The 24813-nt window shown below is 42.0% G+C and overlaps 1 protein-coding gene across 2 annotated transcripts in view; it reads left to right on the plus strand.

Annotated features, from left to right (window-relative positions):
- The window catches only part of LOC124612606 (glucose dehydrogenase [FAD, quinone]-like), a 61754-nt gene extending 37152 nt beyond the window's left edge, over positions 1-24602 (plus strand). For both annotated transcript variants that reach the window (XM_047140899.1, XM_047140898.1), the window contains exons 3-6: positions 7985-8215; positions 8346-9422; positions 14958-15122; positions 24232-24602. In XM_047140899.1, the coding sequence (XP_046996855.1) occupies positions 7985-8215; positions 8346-9422; positions 14958-15122; positions 24232-24492 (1734 nt within the window). In that variant the 3' untranslated portion in view covers positions 24493-24602. The remainder of the gene's footprint in view (positions 1-7984; positions 8216-8345; positions 9423-14957; positions 15123-24231) is intronic.
- The last annotated feature ends 211 nt before the right edge of the window (positions 24603-24813 follow it).

Raw genomic sequence — 24813 nt, forward strand, 5'->3', positions numbered from 1 at the left:
ACAAAGCAAGACAACTCCCAAACATGGGCTACGTCCAAAAGAAGAACATAGTTCGTACAAGTACAATAGAAGCAAGGTAACTAAACAACAGTACAATGACCCTCATCATTTGCCATCAGCCATAATGTACGAAATAAACCTCGCAGATATTAGTCTACTAATGAAATGTTTTCACAGTTGGATTCCAAGTCCAAATAACTGCATGACCATTTGAATGGAACGAGCTACGTAAACTGCCTTTGTAGGTATAAAGACTCTTCACTGTGGTGTTTAAGCTGCTGTTTCCTCATATATGCAATATGCAATAGAACATAGTGTAAAGTTTTGCAGAATATGGGCTCTGTATAGGATTACAAGTTTCATCAGCTGTGCTTTGTTTGGAAAAGGAACGGCTCGGGTCTTCAGATACTGCAGTGAAAATCTATCCAAGGATGGCTAAACTGCGTTGGAGAGCCAAGCGGAATCTGTTGGATAATTCGGATGATGCTAGCTGTGCAGAAGGCATGCAATGAACGAAAATCTTCGATCATTTCCCATAATCTTAATATTTTTGTATATAAGGTACATTTTCGCAGAGCCTTTTTATAGTAGAAGGATGAAATTCTCGGGAGTTGTTCTTTAATGCCTTGTAATATAGTTGAATTGAAATATTTGTGAAATAATTTCGTATTAAATAATTTGTATTTTAAAATACTTGTTAAAATACATAACTTTACATTTAGAAGAAACAAAATGCCTCAAATCTTCATTTTACCAAAATAATTAATTCTGTAGGAAAAACAGAACGTATGTCCGTGTTCTGTCAAGAAATCAAGCATTTTATCCCAACACCTGATCAGAAATGTTCCTATATTTCGGCTCAGAATAACACTGTAGTCATAAGGCATCCCTTATACCCTTAAAGACAGTATCACTGAATGTATCTCCTGTATCTGTCGTAACACACTGCACCAAATGATATGAAGCGTGAAAAAATTTCAGGCAACAAGCAGATAGTATGTTCCCCAAATGTGTCACATCCAACCTTCATTTTAATTTTTTTCTCTTCAGTCATCTGACTGATCTGACACATCCCATGACGAATTTCTCTTCTGTGGAAAACTCATAACCTCCGAGTACCACATTTTTCCACCCTACATCCTCAGTTATTTGTTGGTTGTATCCCAGTCTCTACCATACTACACAGTTTTTATCATCTAATACTTCGTCTAGAACCATAGAAGTTATTCCCTGGTGCCTTAATATTTGTCCGTCATCCTGTCCCTTGTTGTTGTAGTTGTTTTCAAGTACTCCTTGCTTCCGTAACAAGGTGGAGATCCTACTCATTTCTGACCTGATCAGTTCACTTAATTTTCAACGTTCTTCTGTAGCACCACATCTCAAATCCTTCGATCCTTTTGTGTTTCAACGTCACCACATTCCAAGAATCAGTACCATAAAATGGTGTGCTCCAAATATACATACTCAGAAATTTGTTCCTCAGAATAAGGCCTACGTTTGATACAATTCCTCTATAGCCAAGGTCGTTAACACACCCTTGTGTGGTGGCAGTCGGCTTGGAGGTAAGCTGGTTCGAGCCCTGGTAACAGATGAGATTTCACTGCCAGTATTTGGCCGACAAGTGGAGGAGAGGTGGTGGCGTAAAGTTCCTGATCACCAGACTCTGCGCCAATATCCTAGTTTAAATCCCAAACCTCTCTGCTGTGTCCCACGATGTGCGGGTATGTGAAACACTGTTGATGGTGACCAATCTGTCGGATGGGGACGTTACACTCTGCTGCCCCATTGAAGCTATTCGCCACGAGCAGGCTATGTGCCGGCACCAGATTTTACCTCCACCCTTCCTTTCATCCATAACAACACAACCAAAACATTACTATATTCAAGCACTCATAACAGTCGTAACAAATACACACTTAACACTGCACAATAGCCCCGAGAAAGGCAACAGCAAACCGTCTCCATTAGTAGGAACACTACTGGCCATTAAAATTGCTACACGTCGAAGATGACGGGCTACAGACGCAAAATTTAACCGACAGGAAGAAGATGCTCAGATATGCAAATGATTAGCTTTTCAGAGCATTCACACGAGGTTGACGCCGGTGACGACACCTACAACGTGCTCACATGAGGAAAGTTTCCAACCGATTTCTCATACGCAGGCGTTGTTGTGATGTCTCCTGTATGGAGGACACAAATGCGTACCATCACGTTTCCGACTTTGATAAAGGTCGGATTGTAGCCTATCGCGACTGCGGTTTATCGTATCACGACATTACGGCTCACGTTTGTCGACATCCAATGACTGTTAGCAGAATATGGAATCGGTGGGTTCAGGAGGGTACTACGGAACGCCGTGCTGGATCCTAACGGCCTCGTATCACTAGCAGTATAGATGACTGGCATCTTATCCGCATGGCTGTAACGGATCGTGCAGCTACGTCCGAATCCCTGAGTCAACAGATGGGGACGTTTGCAAGACAACAACCATCTGCACCAACAGTTTGACGACGTTTGCAGCAGCATAGACTATCAGCTCGGAGACCATGGCTGCGGTTACCCTTGACGCTGCATCACAGGCAGGAGTGTCTGCGATGTTGTACTCAGCGACGAACCTGGGTGACCGATTGGCAAAACGTCATTTTTGCGGATGAATCCAGGTTCTGTTTACAGCGTCATGATTGTCGCAACCGTGTTTGGCGACATCGCAGTTAATGCACATAGGAAGGGTGTATTCTTTATCGCCATACTGGCGTATCACCCGGTGTGATGGAATGGGGTACCATTCGTTACACGTCTCGGTCACTTCTTGTTCGCATTGACGGCACTTAGAACAGTGGAGGTAACATTTCAGATTTGTTACGACCCCTGGCTCTACCCTTCATTCGATCCCTGTGAAACCCTACATTTCAGCAGGATAATGCACGACCACATGTTGCAGGTCCTGTACGGGCCTCTCTGGATACACAAAATGTTCCACTGCTACCCTGTCCAGCACATGCTCCACATCTCTCACCAATTGAAAACGTCTGGCCAATGGTGGCCGAACAACTGGCTCGTCACAATACGCCAGTCACTACTCTTGATGAACTGTGGTATCTTGTTGAAGCTACATGGGCAGCTGTACCTGTACACGTCATCCAAGCTTTGTTTGACTCAATACCCAGGCGAACCAAGGTCGTTATTACGGCCAGAGGTGGTTTCTGGATACTGATTTCTCAGGGACTATGGACCCAAACTACGTGAAAATGTAATCACATGTCAGTTCTAGTATAATACATTTGTCCGATGAATACACGTTTATCATCTGCATTACTTCTTGGTGTAGCAATTTTAATGGGCAGTAGTGTACATTGTCATGTTCGGTAGTGCAGCAGTCCTGCATCTGCTCCCCTAAGCTCGTATCGATAGTATACGACTATTTATTTTTACATTACTGATTCTAGTAATCTGGCTCGGCCCAGATTGCCCTCTTTATATACTCTTCCCTTAACCATTCATGGGCTATTTTGCTTTGAAGTTTGAAGACTTCCGTCGTCTAGTTCTTGATCACCGATTTTGATATTAAGGTTCTCGCCATTTTCTTTTCTACTACTACACTCCACTTTTCTTCTTTCTTCGTTTTACTCTCAATCGACATCTGGATTCATAAAAATCTTATGTCCTGTAATTGTCCTCCAGTTTCACTGAAGATACTAATGTCATGTGCGGATCTTCTCATTAATACCCTTTAACCCCAAATTTTAAACAAATACCTGCAACTTTGTCTTTATTTCTGTCACTGCTTCTTTGTTGTATAGATTGAAAAGAACAGCGAACGTCTGCAGTCATTTGTCTGTCATGTTACGGGCGCTATGGTAGTTTGGCAATGTGCTGTTTCCCACAATCCATCGACAATACTGCCATGTCCTGATGTCATAGCCAACAGTTTCTGATTTTCTTCAGTTCTTAACTACAATCTTCAGTGCTACAGCACCACTTTATGTATGTCACATTCACATCCTTTCGCTGATAAACTGTAGAAAAGTGCCGTTTGAGGTCAGGTAATGTAATATCAGCACAGTTAATATAAAAAAATTCATTCAGTTGTAAGACTTGTAAAAGCCACCATATTTACATCAGTGTCTTTGAGAAAGTTGATATGGGATAACCTACACAGATGCAGAGAAAATGTTTTATACTGCTGTACAACTTCACTTTGGAAAACTACTGAAAAATTTCTGTCTTTGTCAGGCTGTTTTGAGAATTTAATCACCGGATATGTCGATGCCTTGGTAGATCAATGCTTGCGTATTCCGACACTGTTGACGGAGTAAATTTAAACCACCGTATTCATATCTCTGGGGAAGAATTTTTATGTAATAGTATTGTGTAACCACAATATAGTGTACTTTGCATCACTTTACTTTCATCGGCAAATATCTAGTTAATTTATTTACGAAAAATTCTTCTGTTCAGTTTATCCACTTCTGTAAAATATAATATTATTCTGTTACAAAGCAGTACTACAAACTCCATCTAATTACGTTATTCTAAAAAAAACACTATTTAAACAAACTTGTATGTAGTTGAACTGAAAAAATTTTACTTAGAAGTAAACGCACTTCAAAGGCCGCTGACAAAATATAATTACCATGGTCTTTCCGATTTTTTACTGTCGTAACAATTTCCGACGATGACGCTACCGTCCGACGTCAATCTTCTTTCAGTCGCAGACTCCAACAAAGCGGGTGCCCACCACCCAGTTCTGTGTTGCAGCATGAGATTGCTCTGGATGGACATCGCTCGGCACCAATATCTCACAGTGTACGTGAATCATAAAACAAAGTCCCATAAATCAAACTGATCGTCTTCTAACAGATCCTTAATTTTCATTTCAGTTCCTCTCTATGTTATTCTCATTAGCGTCTTATCTGTGCCTTCCGTCTTACTTGATCTCATGAATTCCAAATGTCTTTTCGACACTGACTCTAATACTGTCTTGCACTCTAATATGTCTTGCATATCGACTGCCATTTCATCTATCACATAATCAGACAAGTCTTTTCCGTTATAGAACTCTTCAATTTACTCATTTCACCTCCCTGCCCTCTCCACTGCAATTCACTTTGCAGTGTTAGTGTCGACAACCTTAACTTTCCCTGAAGGTAGTTTTGAGTTTTCTATATACTCAAAAAGTTCTTCTGAAGACTTTTTCTTTATAGGTTCTTCCCACTCATCTCCTGCAGGCATTTTGCTTTTGTCTTCCTTCACATCCAGCTTATTTCATTCCTGTGACTCGTAGAGTCTTACAGAGATGGCCGAGACTTGTTGTTATGGTTCCATTTAATTATTTTTGTAGAATTAAGTTGTAGAGCTAAGTTAAGGAAATATACTTTACAATGTAGCATCATTGTTATACATTCACTGCATTTAATATTTTTCTTTATGTTCTCCTATCAAGAATATCGCTGATTTGACACTATTTCCGGTCATGTACATCTCAACGCTGTACACCTAATGGGGAATGTTGTTACAGGGATGAAGTAATTTGTTACATTATATGCGCACCATTAAGCATTCATTAAAAATTACAGTTTCATATTATTTATTTTTTGTTTCTAGTACGTGCAATATGTTGTCAATATAATCGAAAAATCTGTTTCATTTTTCTCAAATTACTGGTAATCTGACATTACATTTTTTCTGATTGCTGTATGTTTATGTTTCTTTGGGCGTTGTGTTTGTGTTGTCTTCTTTTCGTGTTATCTCATATCGCCTTCACAAATGAGGTACGTAATAAGAAGCTACACATGACATTCGCACCGAAACAACTAGTCCCAATGAAATTATAGGAAATTACCCCATACCCCATCATTTCATACACGGTTGCCAGTAAGCATCCGGTTTCAGCTGCAGAGAAATTTTAAACATTTTATTATTTATATGAAGTTAAGAAATCCACATAACACAGCATTTGCACTGATCTACAAAAGCCTACGTTGGTATGAAAGAAAGAGTTGCAGAAAAAGTAACTGGAAACTTACGGAGGAACGTTTCCTTTCGCATTCTCTCTAATAGTCAGAGCTCGCTTTCCAGCGATCAGCAGGAAATGTACTATCAGCTGCTACAATCAGCTGAAAAGAATGTCTGTTGCAAATAGTGATTAACTCAAAGTCGCATGTAACACGCTTCCCCATGTAAAAACTCCCCTACCTGTTTTCCGTGAACGTTTTTGTACTTCGGTCGTTCGTCAACCAACTGAAGTATTTTTTCAGTTACCTGAGATTTCTTTGCTGTTACCTTACACTTTTTTCTGTGCAATTTCAGTGACTGCCATTTTTAGACACGTCCATTCCTAACCACCTGAACTGCCTTTATGGTATTCATTATCGAGTACCCTTAGCCTCAGATAACTTCAAACTCACCTCATCCTCTCTCAGTACTCAAGTATGCCGTTTCTTTGCACATTTTTCCTTCCTGATTACATTTAATCATTATTAAATTGTGATCCGAGTCCACAGCTGCTCGTGGGTAAGACCTACATTCCAATATTTTATTCCAGGATCCCAGCCCTTCCGTGCTGTAATGAAATTGAGATTTTCCCGTGTCTCCTGGCATTTTCCTACTATACTTTCTCCTCTTCCGATATTTGGACACTATTATGCCCATTCCTATGGAAATTATATGTCGAAATTCAGATTTTCTCCTCTCTAACTCCTAACATCAAGCCCATATCCTCCCATAGTTCTACAAATCCAGTGTGATTATGAGATTACAATGGTCTGTAATGTAATTACCCATTCTATATTCTTATTTTATACTTCCTTTACGTCTTCGTCATCTTCTTGTGGCGTCGGCATTATACCTAAACTATTGTTGTAGGAGTTGGTTTGTCATCGTTTGTAATGACAACAATTGTATCTCCTATCTTTTCAGTGTTACTCAGTGAATACTATAGGTTCTTTCTCATGACGATTCCTACTCTCTTTATATAAAATGCAGACAAATTAAAACAAGACGGATGGAGAAAAAGTATGTAAACTATTATTTCAAAAGTAATCGCCGTAACTGTTAAGACATTTATCAGACTGTGAGGTAAGACGGTCACTGACTTTATGGAGAAAAGGTTGCTGTTCCCTATGTAATTGTAATTGTACCTACGCGTCCACCTCCTTGCCCGATGTAAATCGACGCCCACGAAAGTTCTTCTTCAGGGCTCCAGAAATATGGAAATCTCATGACGAGGGACCGGGCCTGTGCAAGTGTTTGCCAAAGTTGTTTCGACTATGCTGCAGAAGTTTCGCTGGGAAGCTCTAACACATCCTCCATGGAGTCACGACCTCTCCCTACGCTAATATACTGTTGGTGCCCTGGAGGAAGACATTACTGGCCATCGATTTGATTCGGACGAAGGGTGCACGCCTGGTTACAATCATGATTCAGTAGGCAAATTCAGACATTTTTCCACGGCGACGACCATTTTGTCTCACAGTACGACACGTGTATTAATATTTATGAAGCTTATTTTTAAACTAATGAACACTTAACTACTCTTCTTTCCGTATGTATAGTTTCCATTTGACTACCCCTTATATAGTTTTCTGCTGAAGATGTTCTACCGCGTGTTCATCTTTCCGTTTCACTTCAGTAATCCCCACTTTCTCTAGATTGAATCTTTGCGTTTCTCTTTTCAGAATTACTGCTTTCCCAGCCACGTTCAAACTTCAGTCAGTCAACTTTCTGGTACCGGTTATTCAATAATTGTTTGGCAATTGCACCCCTTGCCTTCTGCTTCCTTAAGCCGTTGATCGATGGCGATTGGTCTGCTTTTAAGGCACAAATTTCCATCTCAAGTACAAAAAGATTCCCAGAAACTCTTTTCGCTGCTCCGTCCTCTCTGACAAAGCCATTAAATATCCTTTTCTGCATAGTATTTTACAAGTAGCACACTTCCTGATCTCGTCATACTGTCATAGATTCCAAACACTTTCATTTACAGGTACCAGCGCTACAGAATAGAGTGGAGCGTACTTATGAAGACTGGCAGTTTGTCACCGAGGAGCAACAACAGGCCTGTCTCGGGTTTGAGGATCCTGGTAGGTGCCTCTGGCCTAGAGGGAAAATGGTGGGTGGTTCCAGCAACCTCTACGGCTTGGTGTACGTGCGAGGCAATAAATGTGACTACGATGGCTGGGCGCGACAGGGTCTCACCGATTGGAGCTACGACAAAGTGAGTACCATAAGAAGACACTAACCAACTGGCTTCTCGAAATGCCGCGTTTCCGACTATTCACATCACACACATTGAGAAACGAGCCTTCCAATTACGTTTCTTTTACAAAACACGTTCTGTTTTCCAGGTGCTGCCATACTTCAAGAAATCGGAGGACCTACGTTCGGATTTAATAGCATCAGAACCAGACGTCCACAAGTACCACGGCTTTGGAGGCTACTACACTGTCAGCCAAATAAAGGCCAACTTGAGCGTCTATGAAACAATGAAGGAAGCCGTCAGAGAGACAGGCCACGAATTCGTAGTCGACCTTGTCGCGGACAAATTCCTCGTTTTCTCCGAGTCTTTGGGGGACATAAGAGATGGCGAAAGGTGCAGCAATGCGAAGGCTTTTCTGAGTCCGGCGGGGCGCAGGTCAAATCTACATCTGCTGAGGCACGCTTTCGTAACGAAAATTCTTATCGATCCGGAAACCAAAAGGGCGTATGGAGTTGAATTTATGCATGGCGGCGAGAAAATGACGGCTAACGTTACAAAGGAGGTCATCCTGTCTGCAGGGACTGTGCAGTCTCCGCAGTTTCTGATGTTGTCTGGAGTGGGCCCTGAAGATGAACTAAAATCCTTGAATATAACAACGATTGTAGCGAATGATAATGTCGGAGCTAATCTCCTGGATCATTTCAAGTCGCCAATAATCACATTCTGCATAAACAACGAGAAGTACCGCAGAGATCAATCGGAGTTAACCAGTGACGACAAAACTTACCAGTATCTTAAAGGAAGAACGGGTCCACTTGCAACTCTGTCTTGTAACAATTTCTTAGGTTTCATCAGGACAAATTCTACGCCAGATGAGTACTGTCCAGAAGGATACCCAGACATCGAGATGCAACTGTCCTGTGTGAACAAAACGGACGACGGTGGACGTCAGGCCTTCCTGGATAAAGCAGGCTTCGGAGAAGACGCCAGGCGTGGATACAATGAGATATTCGACAGCTGTGACATGACTATGGTTCCGTACATGACGCTACTACACCCGCGAAGCGTCGGTAAAATCTCTCTTAACAGCTCTAATCCGCGTGACCCACCCAAAATCGACCCGCGATATTTGACCAGAGATGAAGACATTCAGGCGTTCCTGGGCGGTGACGAGTACGCCATAAAGTTTGGCAACACTGAAGCTATGAAGAACATTGGAACAGAGGTAATCTCACAAAATCTAAATATAGAGATCCATAATTATTGAAAAATAACCTGACTCCCTCTACAACATGTTCTCTATACCTGTGACTACCTTCCTATCGATCTAGACTTACTGAGTAGCAATGATACTTGTACTGAAGAGTTACTCTCAAGACTATGCGCAACACAGCCTCCACTTCCTCTGGTGATCTGTAATCGAAAATGTCCGAATACATTCTGGATAAATCATAGGTTTCCAAACAAAGGGTGAAGGCAGTGACTATTGTTTCTATTGTCATAAGATGACGCAATTACGGGATGTATTCTACATGTCTTCCTTGTATGTACACACAAAATGACGGTCGCTCGAATCTGTGTTGGCAAACACGTGATACTATTTCTCCTGTTATTTGCTAATAAGTTAATGAAATTCTTCTTTACAGATGGTCCAAATTATAGATTTTCTGATGGTACCAATCTGTTCTAAGTCGCCCCAGATGTAAATCTACTGGTATGAATACTGGTCACATAGGCCGTCATTCTACTGAACATAGACCGAGCCAATTTACAGCAAAATACTGGGCCAACTATGGGCTCACTTCAATGCAGTAATGCTGGGGTGGCGCGTTTTGCTGTAAGAAAGAACGGAAATATCAACTTTCGTCCAGGAGTGACATGAAGATTTCATTGTCCAGAATGTCGATGTAGACCATCGCCTTGTGGCCCCTTCAGTGAAAAAAGGACAAACAATATCAGCCTAAATCCCACACCATACCATGACTTTCTCGGCACACTGACTGTTACAGTGTGACATCCAATGTGGATTGTTCCAGATCAAATACCTGATGTTTTGCTTGTTCGCTTCGCCACTGACGTATATATTTGCCTCGTCTGGAAAAATGGATGGAATCAACAAAACCAGGAAGAGTCTCGTGCCCATTCAGAGCGCTCTCAGAGAACTGCGCCCGACGATCAGGATCGTCTACTATCAGATTCTGCAGCATCTGTAGCTCGTGTGTTTGACACATTTCAATGCTTAACGCGCATAACACTGCCTTGGCTGGTTCCCATTTGCGCCGAGACGCAACGGGTCCGCTCTGTCGGACTCCTGACTGGCTGCTACCGCCTCCGCTGACTTACCTCGATCTGTTGTCGTCTTTGGTCATCCATATCTACTTGCACTGGCAACGGAACTTGTCCTTTTGAATTTGTTGATACGTTTTGCCACCGTGTCATGAGTTATCTGCATACTGTGCCAGCCAACGGAATATGTTACTCCGTTCTTCCTTCAGTAATGGTGTTTCTTTTTGGTTCCCCATTTTGGAAGCGGTAAGGAAATTAGTCACTACTTTTGCCACGTGTATACTTACAGTATGACTCACAATGTATAACAGAAAAGAAGATCATAAGCGGACTGAACTGTAACATTTGGTGTAATACTTGGGTTAACGATGTTCTTGTAGATTGTCAGATTTCAAGCAACAACGCAAACAGGTATCACGTAGATAGTCTTCAGAATTCTCCTACAATTTGCTACGTTGCCCAAGATGGAGACGGAAATTTTGTAAATTAAGGACAAAGAACCAGCAGTTAATAGCACATTACAAGTATCTGCAAACCACCGATTATTTAACAACTGCCGGACCGGGTGGCCGAGCGGTTCTAGACGCTACAGTCTGTAACCTCGCGACCGCTCCGGTCGCAGGTTCGAATCCTGCTAGTTAGGTTTAAGTAGTTCTAAGTTCCAGGGGACTGATGACCTCAGAAGTTAAGTCCGGTATTGCTCAGAGCAATTTGAACCATTTTTTTAACAACTGCTTTCAAAGGGACGATACTGTTTCACGCATCTTAATATCTACGACGATATATCCCATGATCTCTGAGTTGTAATATGTTATAACTTCACTGGTAAATTCAGTGGTATATGTCGGTACTATCTGTAAAATGTGATGCAAACAGAATTCGTGGTAAAGAACTAGACATTAAAAATTTGTGCAAGATACCGAAGTTTTTATTGTTATTTTTAGTGTCTAAGGCCCATGACCGGACTATTAGCCTGACTGCATTTATCGTCACGGCACAAGGCGGGGATGGGTGCCGAACATAAGGCACCGTCACTTTCTGCCCAGAGGAAAGGACTCCGGCTCTCGCCTCATAGCAAACTGAGTGGATGTGGGCCCTCCATGGAGGGAATGGGACGAAGAAAAGTCCCCACTCATATCAGGGATTGAACCCGGCACCTCCAAGGCTGGACAGTACGGCTCTACCCAGTACATAACGACGACCTGACCTGTTGCGATAAAACCTTAGTGTATGTTTATACCTGCTGATTAGTTGATCAAGACAGCATCTTCGATTTTTAAAGACAACCGATGGATAGACGAAATAGTGATGAACGAATATCTGTTGCTCTTCGGTATCGTAGATCAGAGAATCTGCAACAGAGATAAGAGGCCGGCCTCGGTGGCCGAGTGGTTCTAGTCCGGAACCATGCGGCTGCTACGGTCGCAGATTCGAATCCTGCCTCGGGTATGGATGTGTGTAATGTCCTTAGGTTAGTTATGTTTACTTAGTTCTAAGTCTAGGGGACTGATGACCTTGGATGTTAAGTCCCATTGTGCTTGGAACCATTTGAACACAGATAGGAGTGACTATCTCAATCGTTTAGTAATGTACAGGATCTCCCGGAAATGTTACGATAAACTTCAAGGGGCTTCACAGAATGTCTTGAGGAACATATCGAGGACAGCAACCCGTGTCCAGAAACATAATCTAACGATAGTAAAGAGCGTCGAAGTTAAAGACACCGGCGCTAGGTTGTTCATTATTCAGTGATCGCTACTAATTGCCACTGTGGGCAAGATAGATCTAGCTGCTGCTTAGAAATGCCTTGTGTCCTATGAATGCTATGCTATGTTGTCTCAATGGATGGTGGTTTGGATACAGGTTTCTAGATGGTGGTTTGGATACAGGTTTCTATCTGCAGTTTATTTTCCTCCTGGATTTCTCTAAAATCTCCGTTGTTTTTCGGTAGGCAAGAGAAAAACAAATTGCAGCAGGTGGAAATCCATGTCTGAAGCCGTCATCCACCAAGACTAACAGTGGATTGAATTCACAGGAGACGAGGATTCTGTAGGCAGCAGCTAGTTCCATCCTCTCCACTGGTCATCGTGTCAATCAGACACAGTTCGAGAATACAAAGAACATTGCGAAATGTTCGGCCTATGGTCCGTCAGCCTATGAAGATACGTTTGCTGCCGAACGGGTTGTCCACTTGTAGGCGCTGGCGCCTGTAATCTTAACTATCAGCATCGCCGTTAAATGATGCTTCTGGACACGGGATCCTATCCTGTAGTTCCTCGAAGTTTGTCGCAACATTTCTGGGACAACCTGTATATTACTAAACGATTAAGATGGTCCATCCATCTCAGTTGCAGTTTCTCCTAAGAGCAACAAGTATTTGTTCATCAGTATTTCACATATGTGTCGGTTGAATTCAAAAATAGAAGTAGCTGTCGTGAAGGACACACCAAGCGGTGTGTGGCGGAGGGCACAATTCGCGCCAAAGTCATATTTTCCCCCCCCCCCTCCCCCCCCCCCCTCTCGCCTGTATTCCACTCGCGGATCGCGCAAGGGAAAAACGACTGTCTCAACGCCTCAGTATGAGCTCTAATTTCCCTTATCTTGGAATGGTGATCACTTACCGATTTGAAAGTTGGTGGTAATAATATATGCTCTACATCCTCAGTGAAGACCGGATTTCGGAATTTAGTGAGCAGCCCCTTCCGCTTAGCGCGACCTGTAGATTACTCGTCCTTAGCGATTCAGGGTGCTGATAAGACACATAACTCTGATTCAGAAGATCTGTGCTTCAAATGTCTGTCTGGCTACCGAGATGTTTGCGTTCAGAGGTTTCCCTACCCTCGGTTACGCAGACCTCACGCCTCATGCTTTCGCATCCCATATCACCAATAACTTGTTGTCGTCAGAACGATATACGATAGTCTAGACACATAAATTAAAAAAAAATTAAAAATTACATGTAATATTATATAAAAATCAATTAGAAAAAGTATGAGTGCACAGAACGATTTCAGTCAAACTCAGAAAGCCGCTGTTTATTTCTGCGTCGTTGTATTTACGACAACCGCAAATTTTTAGTATAATGGGTGATTAAAAGTTCTTTTCCACGGCCGTGTAGTCCAGAACAAGCATTCCAGTCAGATAAAACGACCATGAAGCAATCACACCATCCTTCCCCATCAGGTTGAAGATATCTGTTTGGTATAGTACCATGTCGTTCTGCGTGAAGAAGTCCGTAACTGACTGCTGCACTTCCTCGTCCGAAAGGAATGGTCGACTGTTCCGTTTTTTTTTTTTTTTTTTTTTTTTTTAAGGGACTGAAGACGTCGTAATAGCTTGGCAAGAGGTCAGGACTATACAACGGATAGAAAGGGTGCTCTTGAGTTTGCGTAACTTCTGCACGATGGGTGGCTGACACCGCTGCATCGTCGGCGCTTTTAACTCCGGTTCCCAGTGGTGCCACCAGCTTTCCAGCTTTCGTCGCCTGCAAGAATACGCTCAATAAACGTGTTGCCTTCACAATTGAAACTCGTCAGGTGCTTCAGCTAACCATTTATTCGTTTATCTTTTTGTTCGGCATTGCGAACGCAGGGTACCTACTGGTTGCAGACGTTACGATATCCTAATTCCTGCTGGATAGTGTGTTGTACGCTACCGAAGCTAATGTCGCGATCCTTGGCTATTGGAGGAATGGTCATGTACCGACGTGCCGTAACTGCATCATTGTTCCCGTTAATGGATCCTGGCCTCCCAGATAGACGGTGTCTTGCATCCAACCGCGACCAACACGAAATTGCCATGCTGTTCCACACTGGTGCTTTTCGACAGACATGCTGCTCCACAACCATTCTTCATTCTCCGATATATGTCTACCGCTGTTTGTCCTTCGGTAGCCAAGAAAAGAATAACACCACGTTGCTCCTGTTTGGTAGCATTTGGTAATAGCGTCGCCATAGTTCAAGTTCCCGCATTTACCGCATGCACGTCGGAAAGACACAAATGCCACAATAATCCCTTGCCTACATGTCCCTGCTTGTATGGCTACATCAAAGTCGCGCTGGGTAGCATATACGAGGCAGCAAGGCTTTCAGACGGAAACTTTTTGATCGTCCTTTGTACAAATTGCCTCTAATATCATATTAAATTGCAGACGGAATACCGAAACCTACTGCCAGTTGCCACCTGCGGAAGTGTTGTTGGTTGCACTTACACGTATAGGAAATTAGATAGAATTGGTTTCGAGTTTTTAACATTGTTGAAGATGTTAGTAGTTTCTGGTGAAACCCAGGCTCCAGTTCGACACAGCAGGAAATCGGGAGATGCTTTTACAAAGCAACAACGTTATCAAAACATTTCGTAAGTTTCCTAAAACTTATACCTGGATATCTGGACGATTATGTATTACAAATAGTTTACAGAAAGACAATCACCTTTTAAATGGTAGGATTTATATTTACGCATTTATTTTTGACAGGTAAAAATTCTTACTCTGGAGGCGTGCTCAGAGTACGAGAAGACGAGCAAAGAGTATTGGGAGTGTGGTGTAAGACATGTGGGCTACACCATATACCACCCCGTGGGTACCTGCAAGATGGGAGTCTCCAACGACAGTACGGCCGTTGTCGACCCAACGCTCAAGGTAAGCCACAAGATACACAATGTACCACTCAGATTCTTCGTCTGTTGAAATTCTCTGATTTAAACTAATTTTCCACCGTCAGGCATCCAAATATTTTCTGGTGCATGAGTATTTTTGCTCGTGAGTGCTATATCTGTTAGTACCTCACGACTGACGTGTGCGTGTATAGAAACAATTCCAAGTCTTTCAGGTAGCTTACTTCCGTCAGAAATAGGTCAATAAATTAGTGATGGATCAATGGCGGCTCTTCGTGTATCGTTTCTAACATTATCGTTATTTTCAGACTTTGGCAATACCAAACGTGTTTCTTATTTAAGCAAAGATGTACCGAATGAGACTACTGGGGGAAGAAGTACAGAACCATATTAGTAACCTACGTTTGTATCAAAGATGGGTTGATGTTTAGTGCCTGCATAATTTCACTTCCTTAATTCAATACAGGACAAGGGGATTACGGATTAAGAGGACGTAATTTAAGAATTACGATTTATTACGTTAGCAGGAGGTAGTAGATGTAAGGAGAATAGCAAAATTGTTCGTCTGGGACTCAGCTTTGGAATGTGCTCCATGGAAAACCCGGAATAAGGGATAGTGACATCATTTCACGTGTAGAGGAATAGAAGAAAATAAATCACACTAGACACTTCATGGAAGAAATAAAAATGGTAAGGTGACAGATAGGTGAGAGAACAAAAGCAAAACACCGTACGAAGCCTTAAGTAGGAAATGGAACAGGTTACTAACACACCTACCACGCCATATCGTGATAGATCAACTATGAAAGGGAAAAAAATGAAACCTACGGCTGTAGAAAAATACTAGACAGTACAAAGATGATTGGAGACGTGGTAAATGTTACCCGTGCTTTTAATAAAAAAAATTTGTGTGTGATGAGCTTCAGTACTGTACTAAATCTATGGAAGAAGTGTTGACTTGCAGGAAGTGGAAAAGGACACATGCTCGGTGAAAATGGGCGCAACAAGTTTGATACTTCAAATAAGATCTTTTGGTGGTATTGGTTGGCTTATTTTCAATTTAGTACAATATTGAATATGCTAAAATGTTATCATTGTACTGATAATCTTAATACGTACTTGTTCTGCGACTGGTCGGTATTCATTCAGTCTCCTACCACTTAGCAACGAAGTCATTACGCCAAAAGTTTATTACAAAATTACGATAAATGTTAACAAGATATGTTATATTATAACGACCGTTACTGAAGATACTCATAATTTTTTTCCAACACTTTCAGCACTTTCCAACGAATTAATTAAGAGTTTTCTGGTTTGAATAAAGATAAGAGCATCTAAATGGCTGATGACATATAGTAAATATGTGTTCATCGTTTGAATAGCTACAGAATGTTGCAGAGAAGACATAAAGTAAATGGAGCTCTATGTAACATTTAACTGACAAATTTCTTTGAAAATGAAATTAAATGCCGTGCGGCAATGGCCTCGCGGCGGTTAGAGCTGATCGCCTGGTGCAAATCTTCTGAGGTGACGCCACTTCGGCGACCTGCGCGTCGATTAGGATGAAATGATGATGAAGGCGATACACACACCCAGTCCCTGAGCGGAGAAAGTCTCCAACCGAGCTGAGAATCCAACCCGGGCTTCCCCCGCGTGACATGCCGGCGCGCTGTCCACTCAGCTATTGTGGCGGACTCCTTGAAATACTGTGAAGAATGTTTGTCCGTTAGGCTACTATTTTAACACCAATCCGGCCACATTTGGTGGTGTAGTGTTTATCGCCGCTGCATCTAGATGGTGGGGCCCCGTATTCGATTAACGGCTTAGTCGGAGGCCGAAAAAAGTGGTTTTCTATGACTCTAATATCAGTGAGTTGGAATCTCACACAAATACCTAAGTGGAACACTTTGTAGCGATACGAAATTGAATGATCACATTGGCTCAGCCATGGTTAAAGTAAGCAGTAGACTTCGGTTTATTGGTAGAATACAGGAGAAATGCAATTTGTCTATAAAGGAATTTGTTTAGAAACCACTTGTGAGCTCTATTCTATACTATTGCTCTTGTGTGTGGACCAGTGCCAAATAGGACTAACACAGGACATTGGACGTATACGCAGAAGGGCAACACGTGTGGTCACAGGCTTGTTTGACGCGTGAGAGGGTGTCATAGAGATGCTGAAGAAACTAAACTGACACACTCTTGAAGATAAACTATGTTGAGAAAGATTTTATCAAACGGCTTTATATGACGACTGTGTGAGTATGCTACCACCCCTTACGTATCGCTCACATAGTAATAGTGACGACAAGTTTAGGTTAATTAAAGCACGCACAGTTGTATCTACATCTACATGATTACTCTACATTTCACAATTAAGTGACTCGCAGAGGGTAACAAGAACCTCTTTCAATCTATTTTTCTACTGTTCCAATCTCGAACCGGGCATGGGAGAAACGAACACTTCAGCCAGTAAGAGCTCTGATTTCTCTTTTTTTATTATGATTATTATTCCTTCCTACAAAGGTTCGCCTCAACAGAGTATTTTCACATTATTATGAGAAAATTACTCACTGCAGTTTCGTGAGATGACCCTGCCACAACGAAGAAAGCCCCAATTCGTATATCATATCCGTTTCATGTACTCCCATATTTCACGAAAATACAAAACGAGCTGCCCTTCTTTGCACTTTTTCGATGTCCTCTATCAAACCTAGCTGCAGCAGAGCCCACACTTCACAGCTGCGCTGTAGTAAAGGGCAGACAATCGTTCTCTCCGCTCTTCATAAGTGAATAGAACGGGAAGGAACTCTAACAACACAGGGACATTCTCTCCGTTTATGCAGTTTATTGTGGTTTGAAGAATATACATATAGTTGTAGTTGTAGATGTACACCTGCATCAGGTGGCGGAACAAGTCCTGACTGAGGTCTACCGGCCAGTAATGCATGCTGATCATTTCATTTGTCATCGTTAGAGTGCTTATCGAACACGAAGAGTGTGGTCCAGAAACGATGCACCTAACCTGCGACAGACACAAACAGAACGAGGTTACATTTCGGCATGAACCTCTACATCTGCATAGGTCCTCAGCAAACAACTTTGTGGTGTGTGGTGGAGTGTACACTTTACCACTACTAGTCACTTCCGTTCCTATTTCACCCGCAAACAGTGCGATGGAGAAACGCCTAAGTATATGTCCCCGTCGGGTCGCATCTTATCTTCGTAGTTCGTGAGCAATATGTTCATTGGTGCTAGTAAACTCGTTCTGCTCTAAGCTGGAAATGCGTGTTCTGTATATTTTCTCAACATTGTTCCTGTAATGATTCATATTTGAGTTCACGAAGCACTTTTGTAGCACTCGCATTTTGATCGAACATACCAATAACAAATGTAGCAGTACACTTCTGATTTGCTTGAATGTTCCCTTTAAACCTACATGGTGAGGTTCCCAAACACTAGAGATGTAATCAGGAACTGGTCGCACAAGTGTTCTAAATAGTCTCTTTTGTTGGCCACATATAACGTTCATATCGCTTTGCGACGTTGTGTCCTGAAATTTTTCACAGTGACTGTGTGAATCAGTCCACCACTAATACTGTAATCGAGATTTACAGGATTATTTTTTTACACTTCCGCACTCCGAACATTTACAGTAACCTACCGCTCACATACCAAATAGAAATGCTAAGTCATCATATATCCTTCCACAGTCATTCAACAACAATACTTTCCAGTATATTACAGCCTCATCAGCAATGAGTCGCAGATTGCTGGTGATCCTATCCGTCAAACTCTTTACATACAAAGAGAAAAGGACGGTACTATCACTCTTTCCTGGGGCAATACTGGCGATACCTTTTTCTTTAATGAACATTCGTCGTCATGGACAACATACCAGGTTCCTTTACTTATGAGGTTTGCGAGCCACACACATGTCTGGGAACGTAATACGTACGCTCGGACCTTCGTTAACAGTCTCAAGCAGGACACCGTATCTAAAGCTTCCCGAAAATCGAGGACTATGGAATCCGCCGGTTGCTCTTCGTCCATGGTCCGGACGATATCAAGTGAGGAACGGGCAGCTGAGTTTCGCGCGAGCGATGCTTCAAAAACCGTTCTGATTTGTGGACACAAACGTTTCCGTGTGAAGGAAATCTATCATATTCGAACTTAGAATATGTTCCATAATTCGGCAGCATGCTGATGTTAAGGATACGGGTCTGTAATTTTACGGGTGCGTTCTTTTCTGCACCTTATATCCAGGTGTCACATTCGCTTTTCTCCTCTCATTTGGGACTTTGAGCTTGGCGAGAGATTCCCTATAAATGCAAGCTAAGTAAGTGGCCAATGCCATAAAGTACCTAAATTCTCTAAGACCGAACTTATATTTTTTCCGAACCTGGCGACTTACTTGTTTTCAACTCTTCCAGTTGTTTCTCTACGCAGAATGAAGTGTCTTTCGGTTGGCTCAAAGAGCTACGCCAACTAAGCGTTATATGAAAGCTCTATATTTTGGTTTACTTTGAAAAGGTTTATATAATCCAATTAAGCAGATGCCACATAGACAATATTCAGAAATTCCTCTGTACATTAACAGTTGTCACACATAAATAATTTCAGTTCTTTCAGTGTTCATGAGCAGCTTTAATTTTTTTAAGAGGCCAAGTTTTGTTGTGATGGCATAGTTTTGTCCCCCTTTTCTCCGCAAGAGAAAGTTTAAGTTGTTGCTAGTGGAGATCACATTAGTAATTACTCTTACTCTCTTATTTGTCTTAAATGCTTAGTCCCGAGAATCTTCTTAAGAGAATATCCGTATTGTGTCGCTGTTATTAGTATGCCTAATTTTAACAGTTGTTACCCTGATATTCACGAATGCACCCTAGATGTGACCGTAGTGACAAGTTTCCGTGCAACGAAAAATTTCCTGCCTAAATGTGGAATTGCCATACGATAAAAAGGAATAGAGGTGTGGTAATTATGCTACAGGTCCGACACCTGAATCGCTATAGTCAAAAATTACACGTAAGGGCTTGTGAAATCAGGCATTTGGTTGTAAGGTTCAAAAAATGGCTCTGAGCACTATGGGACTTAACATCTATGGTCGTCAGTCCCTTAGAACTTAGAACTACTTAAACCTAACTAACAACACACAACACACAGTCATCACGAGGCAGAGAAAATCCCTGGCCTTGGTTGTAAGTGTAATATTTCACTTCCAGATCATGTTATGATACATATTCATATCCAGAGACTTTATTACGGTTAATATGTTTACGTTCTCCCAAGTACAACTGATTTTCTTCTTCTTTTTTGAGCCTCTATGTACTGCCGTGTATAAAATGTAATGAGAAATGTATTATTTGTGCTTTGCATCTACTGAAAAACATACAGTATTTGGGTTTCAAAATATTTCGTTGATTGTTCCTTCAGATATCATGTTTACTATACTTTATTATCTAGTTATATCATGGGGAAATATATCTTGCTTGAAAGTGTATAAAAGAAACAATGGAACAAAATTTTCTCCACCAATTAAGAAGGTTCAAATGGCTTTGAGCACTATGGGACTTAACTTCTAAGGTCATCAGTCCCCTAGAACTTAGAACTACTTAAACCTGACTAACCTAAGGACATCACACACATCCATGCCGGAGACAGGATTCGAACCTGCGACTGTAGCGCTACCAGTTAAGACGTCGGTCGTTAATACCTCCTGATGTATCGTGTGTGATCACGTATTTCCGTAATCTTTAAGTTTGCTTAAATGCATGCTGTCGAACACATTAGACCAATTACAATAAGAAATTCTAGGTAGATAAAATTATAATTGTGTTTCACACATCACCCAACTTCACTCATTATCAAAGACAGTGTGACATAAGAGGTAAGATATACGATATCCCATTGCACAAGTTTTTTACTTTATTTTACTTGAGTTATCCGTTTTCTGTCTGGTTTGATTTGATTTCGCTCAGCACTGCTTTCATAAAAGATGTCTTATCATCCTGTCCTTTCTTCTTGTCAGTGTTTTCCATAAGTTCCTTAACGCGCTGATTCTCTGGAGAATCTCTTCATTAGTTCTCTCTTCTGTAGCACCACATCTCAAAACCTCGATCCTCTTTTTCAGTATTCACGCAGTCCATGTTTCACTACCTTACAGTGCTGTGCTCCAAAAGCACGTTCGGAGAAATTTTATCCTCAGATTAAGGCCTATGTTTTATATTAGTAGACTTCTCTTTGCCAGTAATGCCTTTATGCCATTGCTAGTCTGCTTTTTATGTCCTCCCTGTTACGTCCGTCATGGGTTATTTTGCTGCGTAGGTAGCAGATTTCCTTAACTTCATCTGCTTCGCAATCACCGATGCTGATGTTGAGTTTCTGCTGCCATTACTTTCGTCTCTCAATCCAAGTTCTGTACTCAAACTGTTCATTCCATTCAGAAAATTCTGTACTTTTTTACTTTCACTGAGAATAGCAACGTCATCAGCGAATCTCATCACTGATACCGTTTCACCCTGAATGTAAGTTTCATTCTAGAATCTTTTGCGCGATTTAGTCTCCAGAAACACACCTGAACAATACACAAGTTAGGTGGGTACAGTGTGAGGACTTAACATGAGACAGTGTTGTGAGTAGGCGATAGCGTACGAGGAACCCACATTGGTATTTGGTCGATACTTCAGCTGGGTGACTGATTTTAGAATCACGTGAAGGAATGTACAACTAGAAACCGTCATAAGGAGTTACCACCATTCTGTACAGTTTATGGAGCTGTCAGACGCGAGGTTCTTTTTGTGCAGCATTTGTGGATATTTCGCTTTCTAAGCTTTTATGTACTGTATTACGTAACTAAGCTATTTGAAGTATGTTCTTAATTGTACAGATACAGAATTTTATGCTAAGAGAAATCTTGTCAAGGTTCAGAACTATTTAAATAAAACGATAGTTAAGCCATAGTTGGCCAGTTGTGCACCACTTGCACTTTGAAACAAAATAAGTTCTTTTATCATGTAACAGGAAACCTTTGCAAATGAGCTTAATTTCTTTAATGTCTTTAAAAGTTTACGTGTTTACAATCTGGAATTTGGCGTTAGTGTGCAACAGGTTCTGTTTCAAAATGCATTCAACTTGAAACTTGGTTTTACTAATAGTTCTGCTAAATTTATTGTTTCTCGCGGATCTTTTTCGATATTGCAGTAATATTGTTATGGACAATTGAATAGAGTGTTGACAATATTTTATCGATAGCGGCACTTTTAATTTTCAGTTGAATATTTGTTCCTAGGTGCATGACCATATTGTCCCTTGGAACGTGTTTTCAAATTTGAAAAAAGAAACATTAATTTTCCTGAATAATTTCAGGAAAAGACTGCAGGACATAGAAAAATTGAATAACAAAATATATTAAACTTATATTAGAAGAATGAGTAGTAGCGAGAGTCTTTACAGTGTACCATGACAACACTCTGTTCCGCGTATGTGTCAGAATGCTACAGAAACTGAAGGAAACTGTTTCCAGTAAAACTTATAATTTATACACTACTGGCCATTCAAAATCGTACACCAAGAAGAAATGCAGATGATAAACGGGTATTCATTGCACAAATATATTATACTAGAACTGACATGTGATTACATTTTCACGCAATTTGAGTGCATAGATCCTGAGAAATCAGTACCCAGAACAACCACCTCTGGCAGTAATAAGGGCCTTGATACGCCTGGGCATTGAGTCAAACAGAGCTTGGATGGCGTGTACAGTTACAGCTGCCCATGCAGTTTCAACACGATACCACAGTTCATCAAGAGTAGTTACTGTCGTATTGTGACGAGCCAGTATCTCGGCCACCATTGACCAGACGTTTTCAACTGGGGAGAGATGTGGAGCATGTGCTGGACAGGGTAGCAGTGGAACATTTTGTGTATCCAGAAAGGCCCGTACAGGACCTGCAACATGCGGTCGTGCGTTATCCTGCTGAAATGTAGGGTTTCGCAGGGATCGAATGAAGGGTCACGGGTCGTAACACATCTGAAATGAAACGTCCACTGTTCAAAATGCCGTCAATGGGAGCAAGAGGTGACCGAGACGTGTATCCAAAGGCACCACATACCATCACGCCGGGTGATACGCCATTATGGCGATGACAAATACACGCTTCCCATGTGCATTCACCACGATGTCGCCAAACACGGATGCGACCATCATGTTGCTGTAAACAGAATATGGATTCATCCGAAAAAATGACGTTTTGCCATTCGTGCACCCATGTTCGTCGTTGAGTACACCATCGCAGGCGCTCCTGTCTGTGATGCAGCGTCAAGGGTAACCGCAGCCATGATCTCCGAGCTGATAGTCCATGCTGCTGCAAACGTCGTCGAACTGTTCGTGCAGATGGTTGTTGTTTTGCAAACGTCCCCATCTGTTGACTCAGGGATCGAGACGTGGCTGCACGATCCGTTACAGCCATGCGGATAAGATGCCTGTCATCTCGACAGCTAGTGATACGAGGCCGTTGGCTTCCAGCACGGCGTTCCGTTTTACCCTCATGAACCCACCGATTCCATATTCTGCTAACAGTCACAGGATCTCGACCAACCAGAGCAGCAATATCGCGATACGATAAACCGCATCCACGATAGGCTACAATGCGACCTTTATCAAAATGGGAAACGTGATGGTACGCATTTCTCTTCCTTACATGAGGCATCACAACAACGTTTCGCCAGGCAACGCCGGTCAACTGCTGTTTGTGTATGAGAAATCGGTTGGAAACTTTCCTCACGTCAGCACTTTGTAGGTGTCGCTACCGGCGCCAACCTTGTGTGAATGCTCTGAAAAGCTAATCATTTGCATATCACAGCATCTTCTTCCTGTCGGTTAAACTTCACGTCTGTAGCACGTCAACGTCGTGGTGTAGCAATTTTAATGGCCAGTAGTGTATGTACACAATCATTAACTTTTTGCTTAAATGATTTACAGCTATACTCTTGCATTAAACCTTATTGAATGGCGAATTGCATTGTCTTAGCCTTAAATCACTGTTCTAATGGTTTGTGGACACCTTGTAAAGGTGAGGAGCTTTAAACTACTGGAGTTTAGGTTTCTGAAGCGGGCGTGTCCTGTCACGCAGGTCCTGGGCGTGGAAGGCCTACGTGTTGTGGACGCGTCGGTGATTCCCAGTACCATAAGCGGCAACATCCACGCCGCTGTCACGATGGTCGCCGAGAAGGCCGCGGACTACGTGAAGAGCGACTGGAGCGGCCAGCAGAGCTCGAGCACCGCCAGTCCGCCGCGGAGTCGACAGGGAAGAACTCAGCAGAATCACCAGCGGAAACGACTGGGAAAACAGCAGGGAAAGAGGCAGCGAAAGCACCGGGGGAATCCAATTTGACTTCTCGCATCAACAGAGACGTTGGGAGGATGCTCAGTATCGGTCTTACGTAACATAGCTATTATTGTAATGGGAACAGCGAAAATAAAAATGTTTCAACATACGGAACACATTCTGTTTGCTGATTTGTTCCAGCTGGATAAGAGAAAAGTAAAATGATTTATTGCCCTTCCAGTATTTCGAAATTGTAAGGTCTGCTCGTTTCCAGGAAACCTTTGGGACAAGTCTACGGATGTCATTTCGTTCTTTTCGACGAAGATCTAACGTGAACGTCCTCGATACTGTCAATAATCATGTTTTCAAGGCTAAACTTGTAGTATT

The sequence above is a fragment of the Schistocerca americana genome, chromosome 4, assembly GCF_021461395.2.
Source record: "Schistocerca americana isolate TAMUIC-IGC-003095 chromosome 4, iqSchAmer2.1, whole genome shotgun sequence".
Classification (NCBI taxonomy): domain Eukaryota; kingdom Metazoa; phylum Arthropoda; class Insecta; order Orthoptera; family Acrididae; genus Schistocerca; species Schistocerca americana.